The following is a 5893-nucleotide window of genomic DNA, read 5'->3' as shown; positions in this document are numbered from 1 at the left end:
AAAGAACCAAATCTTGAATGATAAAAAAAAACATAATGAGTGTAAATTATATGACATAAGTGTTTAAATTGAGGCACATGTAATGTATATAAATGAATGTTTCACTTGAAAAAACATGAAGAACCTTTTAGTCGAATATAAAATCTCACAGTAAAGTGCACAGTTCCTACATATTGAACCCAATGGTGATTTAAAAAAAAAAAACCTTTAACAAGTGAGCCTAAGGACAGTCTGACTTGATCAGAGATAATAATTCAGATTATCATGTGAAATATTAATTATCTCATCTACAGTATCTAAGAAGAACCAGCATCTTTAAATGTAATTCATTGCATCTTAGCTTCACTTTATTCAACCCAAAATGGTTGAATATTTGTTTTTAATGGGATTTCTCCAGCAAAATGATTCAGTCTCTTCGGGACAATTACAGCACAATGGGATTTTCAAATGGCGCATAGGGCAATTTTCAAGGCATTTCAACATTTCAAGGCTTTTGATGCTCATTTCAGAAAATAGAAGCATCTGGTAATACCCGATCATTAGAGCATGGGAAATGAGACGAGTCTGAAATGTTCAACTCGTGATCGACTGATAACAGTCATTGGTCAATAAGTTAATGGACAGCTGTTACATACTGAAAAGCTTTTATAGATTGATTCCGCATTAGCCCGACAGGCCCACAGCAGGGTAGTGGAGGAGTTTGATGGGCTGAGGGGTCCGTGTACTTTGTGGCCATTCGATTTCCGTTTTGAAGTCGAAAAACAGAAAAGTTGACTGCCTCAAGCTAGCGGTTGGAGTAGCAATACTCAGTGCTAGCCAAAGATCTAGGGAGAGGAGCGATACTCCCAACAGGCTAGGTAGCAATACCCAAGTCTTTTAAGCATTAGCCCACGGAGTAGCAATACTCCCAAAGGCTAACGTTGACACAAACTACACGGAGCAACATGACTGTTTCCCCGTAGTTAAGAGAGAAAAGTAGAAATATTTTTCCCAAACTTGCACCTGATGGTTTGAGTGTGCGACTTCATCCTAACCCAGCTTTTATTACTAAAGTGGTGGGTCCCTGCATTCCTATAGAGCTGAAAGCTTTCAACTCTACGCCATTTACTTCTGCAGAGCAAGAACGGCTACACACCTTGTGTCCGGTCCGGGCGATATATGTGGACAGGACAACACATTTCAGAAGATCTGATAAGATGATTGTGTCCTGGGCTAAACCTCATAAGGGAAGACCAATCTCAAAACAGAGACTGTCCCAATGGATAGTGGGGGCCATTGCACTTGCTTACACTAGTGGAGGCTCACAACCTCCAGCAGGTCCGCGTGCACCCAGGTCCCACTTGCGACGCCCAGGTCCCACTTGGGTTTGGAGCCCATTTCTACCTCCCAGTAGTGTCGGCCAGGGGGCAGCCAGGATGTTGACGCACTGCAGGAAACGCTTGTTGTGGTCCGTATATGGGACCAGAGCGTCACATTCAACTGCCACAGTTTTGTCCCCGGAGACGTGGACGCTCGGGTGAGCTGTGTCAGTATCGAACGTTAATGGGGAAGGACCTTTGGGGTGAAACAATTTAATGAATCATATCAGTGATAATGTTTTTTTGGAATAAGATTCAACTGAGCGTCACATTTTGAATAGAAAATATATCCTATCAGTGGGACAATGGTGTCATTACTGTCACTCTCTCACCACTTCAATAGCTTATTAAAATAATTAGATAATTTTGCTGTAATTGCTCTCATTGTTGTGGCAGAACCAGTTTCCAGCTCAAGTCTTATTGTGTCCAGTGAAGCACATTAGAGGAACAATTACCTGGCTTCAAGGACTTGAACATCTTTCTCCATGTGCTGTACTGTAATGGGGCCAAGAATTTGTTGCTGAAGGTGTTTGTATCAAACTCTGGGGCAGTATCCACCAGCACGCACGGTTGGTCGAAACAAAGCAAACATAGACTTTAGGATCATTTAATCTCAGCACAAATAACCTAAATGGAAATGTAAATGGAGAAACTAAATTACCACCTGACATATGAGGTGCCAAAATGCCAAAAGCAATCAATCATTCATAACACTGAAATGAACTGAATTTACCTCAGCTGTGGGAGCTAGAGAAGGAAATGAAAGAAAAAATCACATTAACAACTGCTCGTTTCAAACTTCACAAGTCAAATAAGATGAAGCTCTTAGTTTTATTTAAAATTCAGATGTGATCCACAAATACAAAGCTTGACAGCCTCCTTGTATGGAGGACTAAACCTGCCAAAATCATAAAGAAAGTAAATGGCTCAATAAATAAATATGCCATTAAATGCACAAAAATAATATTGCAGACATTAATTAATCTATATAATGTGACATAAAGGATTTTAATTGAATTTTAATTTGACTTTAATTTCCCTCTGTATTTATTTATCTTTGTTTTAACTTTAGACTTAATTTTACAATTTATTTATTAATGTATTCATTTTTAAAAGTCTTTGATTTTTTTTTTGCATTTTTATTTCTGTGTTTACTTCTGTAGTATTTTCCATTTGCAATTCCGCCCTATCCATTTCCACAAACATATTTACTTCTGTATTTCTTTTAACGTTTCTCTATTTCATAATTTTTCGTCATGTTTTGTCATTCAGAGCCAATCAAAGCACTGTAGGGTGGGACTGGGCGAAAACAAAACCATGAGAGGGATCACTGAGGGCATATTTTATGGGGGAAATAAATGACCCATGATACACTTTGATTAAGAGCCTCCGCATTTTCATAAGAAAGCAGAAATTGATAAAGAAATGTAGGAATAAATACGTTTGTGGTAAAATGCAAAGAACAGAAATAAATAAATAAGTACATGTAATGGCATGTCAATTTATTTATTGAGACAATTATTAATTTTTCTTATAGATTTTTGATTTTGGCAGTTTCACTCCTCGATAACTTTGAGTGGAGATCTCACCTCAGTCGGTACGGTGCTCTCAGTGTTGGCACTAGCCTGCCGTAGCATTCTGATATTGTCCTTGAGCTCCTTCACGGCCAGCTCAACGGCCTCCAGGTGGTGCTGAACTTTCTCCAGCTCCTCCTCCTGCTCTGTCCTCAGCTGCTCCAGCACGCAGGTCTCCTCCTCCTGCAAGATCTGATGGTGAGCTCGGAGTTCCCCTTTGACACGAGTCTGCAGATCTGCTCCGATTTTCTGCCACAGGGAGAAATGATGCTATGATGGAACACGTAGAGGACATATTGTAACATCTTGCTTTCTTTTTGCTTACATTTTTAAGTAACCAGATGGAAACAGTAAAGAGTTAGCTAAGCAAACTAAGCAACTTGTACAATTAAAGCTCTTGATAACTTCTGCAAAGTACATATCTCCAGAGACACAAATAAGTGGTAAAGAAGCTACAATTCATACACATCAAAGAGTTTTGTGCCAAACAACTACAGACCGTTTAAGCAGCAAAGGATTTCCTGTTGATCATCTCAGCACAGCATGCACAACTAAACTCAAACAATTATCATCCATCTGTCACACACACACATTAGATGTGTTTTTGTTTCTGTTTCCTCTGCCTGTGCAGTTTGTCGTATGCTATAATGGATTCTTGTCAATTAGCGTTTAAGCAACTTCAAGCAAAATTGTTTGGTTTAATGCATCAGTCGGGCAAAATATCATCGTCATGTAAAAATGAGACCGTTCGTAGGAGGAAGGATTTGCTGAGCATAGTTGACACACAATTAAGTCAGAGGTTAGAAAAGCATTTTCGCATCCAAGCACAAGACCATTATGTTTTACATATCACATAGCACAAACTGTCACTTACCACATTTGCAAACACCACTCAACATGCACAGTGACATACTGCAAACAGCCATTAGGGAGGGACATGTGCATTTTTATTTGCTGAGTGCTGCCATTCCTCGAGTTTCCCCACAGCAGTGTACCTTTATGGTCTCCATCTTGTCTTTGTCTCTGCCAATGCTGTTGATGAAGTCCTCCTTCCTCAGGCGATGGCTCTCCAACGTCTCTCTCAGTTGTTTCTGTTCAGCAATATGCAAATCAAATCAGATTGGGAACAGAAACAAGCGACACAAAGAGAGACTGTGCAGAGGATCAAGAAATTCAAAAGCAACTGTTACAGAGTGAGCAGGAAAATAGTCTCTAATCTCTTTTTGCTGAGCCTGATGCTTTTGTGGATAGTGTAGTGTTGACGGCGTGATAAGGAAGTACTTTCTGTTAATGAATTCAACTGCTGTGTTTTATTGAAAGATGTTTCTGATATTTTGAAACACCACCTTTTATCTAGTACGACAACAGCACAATAAAAACAGCATTTAAGAAATAGTTAAACATTTTGGTGGGTACACTTTGTCACTTTCCTGAAGTCTTGTGATGATCATAAGGTTGGCAGTCATGCAGTTGAGACCACAGGAAGTGGCGGCACCTACTCAAGAAAGACTAGTACACATACACCCCATACATATTCCTGCCACTTGTTGCGCTTACACTCAAGTTTTTGTACAAATTAAACAATCACGATATCACGTGTTTATCAGTGAGTTCAGCTGGTGGATTTTATTGCCTTTGGACACAGCCAGGCCAGCTGGTTCCCCCTGTTCCCAGTCTTTATGCTAAGCTAAGCTAAACACTTGCTGGCTTTTGGCTTATATCAACTGGACAGAGTGTTATCGATCTAACTTTCTGGATAGTCAATAAACCTATTTTCTAAAAGGTTCAACTATTAACCATCAACCATTAAGTTGAATAAACACCTTCCTGACACAGTATGTGTAGGATCATAGTATGTAGGATTTATTAAAGGAATGTTGGATTGGATTATATTCAAATGTACAGACCATTTTCTTATTCTGGTTCCCCTGCTGTGGTTAAGTCATATATCCAGTCATACAAGGTTATATAAAAGGGAGTGGAGAGTGAACTTTGTCCTGAGCAATTCATGCGAGACACGTTCAGGGTGGAACTACAGTGAAATAAACACAGATGTGTACTGAAACATAGAACATAATTGTGTTCAACTTATATAACTCAATTATACAGAGGGCTCATTTTTAATCGATTGGTTTACTTTGGAACATAAGATTATTTGTATAAGATTGCCAAACACTTAATAACGCTTTCCAGATGACAACTGTAAAGGCATGGAAGGCAGCCAGCAGGATCACGGTTCGACATAAAGCAGAGGCGTAAACTCACCTCTAGGTTCTTGATGTAAATGTCCGAGGTTGTGGCCCTGACCTTCTCCACGATGACTGTCACGTAGTAGTCTTTTTGGAACTGCTTGGAGCTGGACTCCTTGCGACACTGAGGGCAGGTTACAGGGCCCTTAGTCCCCCTCCAGTACCTTATAATGCAGGGTTTACAGAAGTGGTGCATACAGACCAACATGACAGGCTCCCTGAACAGATCGCAGCATGTGGCACATGTCAGATCCTCTCTCAGGCTGCCTTTGGAGGATGAAGCAACAACAGCAGCAGCGGCCATGATGGGGGTACTTTCCTCTCCAAAGTCCATCCATACTGAGGAAGTGAAAACAAAGGCCTGGAGGTAGAAAGAGACAGGCCCCCGGTTGCTGGAGGCAAAATCTTTCTCAAAAAATCTCAGAAATGGGTGTGCTGGGATGGGTGTGCTGTCAATTTCCATTTAAGCAGGACAAGGCGTCGGGCTAGGAGAGACGAGAAGGCCACTGCCTCTGTTTGGGAGTTAGGAAAGGATATGCCTTCCCGAGCCGTCCTGAAAATGCCAATAAAGGGGTCAGGAGTGATTTCCTTTCCACACATGTATGAGAATGTCCTGAAGATGGAAGACCAGAATGACCCCAGTACTGGGCATGACCAAAACATATGGAAATATGTGGCAGGGGTTTGATGGCATCTCACACATGTCAGGTCG

The 5893-nt window shown here is 40.7% G+C and overlaps 1 protein-coding gene across 1 annotated transcript; it reads right to left on the bottom strand.

Moving 5' to 3' along the window:
* Nucleotides 1-1290: 1290 nt before the first annotated feature.
* On the bottom strand, nucleotides 1291-5644 carry trim105 (tripartite motif containing 105). The gene is given in 7 exon segments (XM_073486465.1): nucleotides 1291-1405; nucleotides 1407-1554; nucleotides 1814-1929; nucleotides 2092-2105; nucleotides 2948-3181; nucleotides 3928-4023; nucleotides 5198-5644. Coding segments are annotated over 7 exon segments (1170 nt in total).
* Nucleotides 5645-5893: the final 249 nt, after the last annotated feature.

This window comes from Pagrus major, chromosome 18 (genome assembly GCF_040436345.1).
Source record: "Pagrus major chromosome 18, Pma_NU_1.0".
Taxonomy (NCBI): Eukaryota; Metazoa; Chordata; class Actinopteri; order Spariformes; family Sparidae; genus Pagrus; species Pagrus major.
This window is presented reverse-complemented; position numbering and strand designations above follow the sequence as displayed.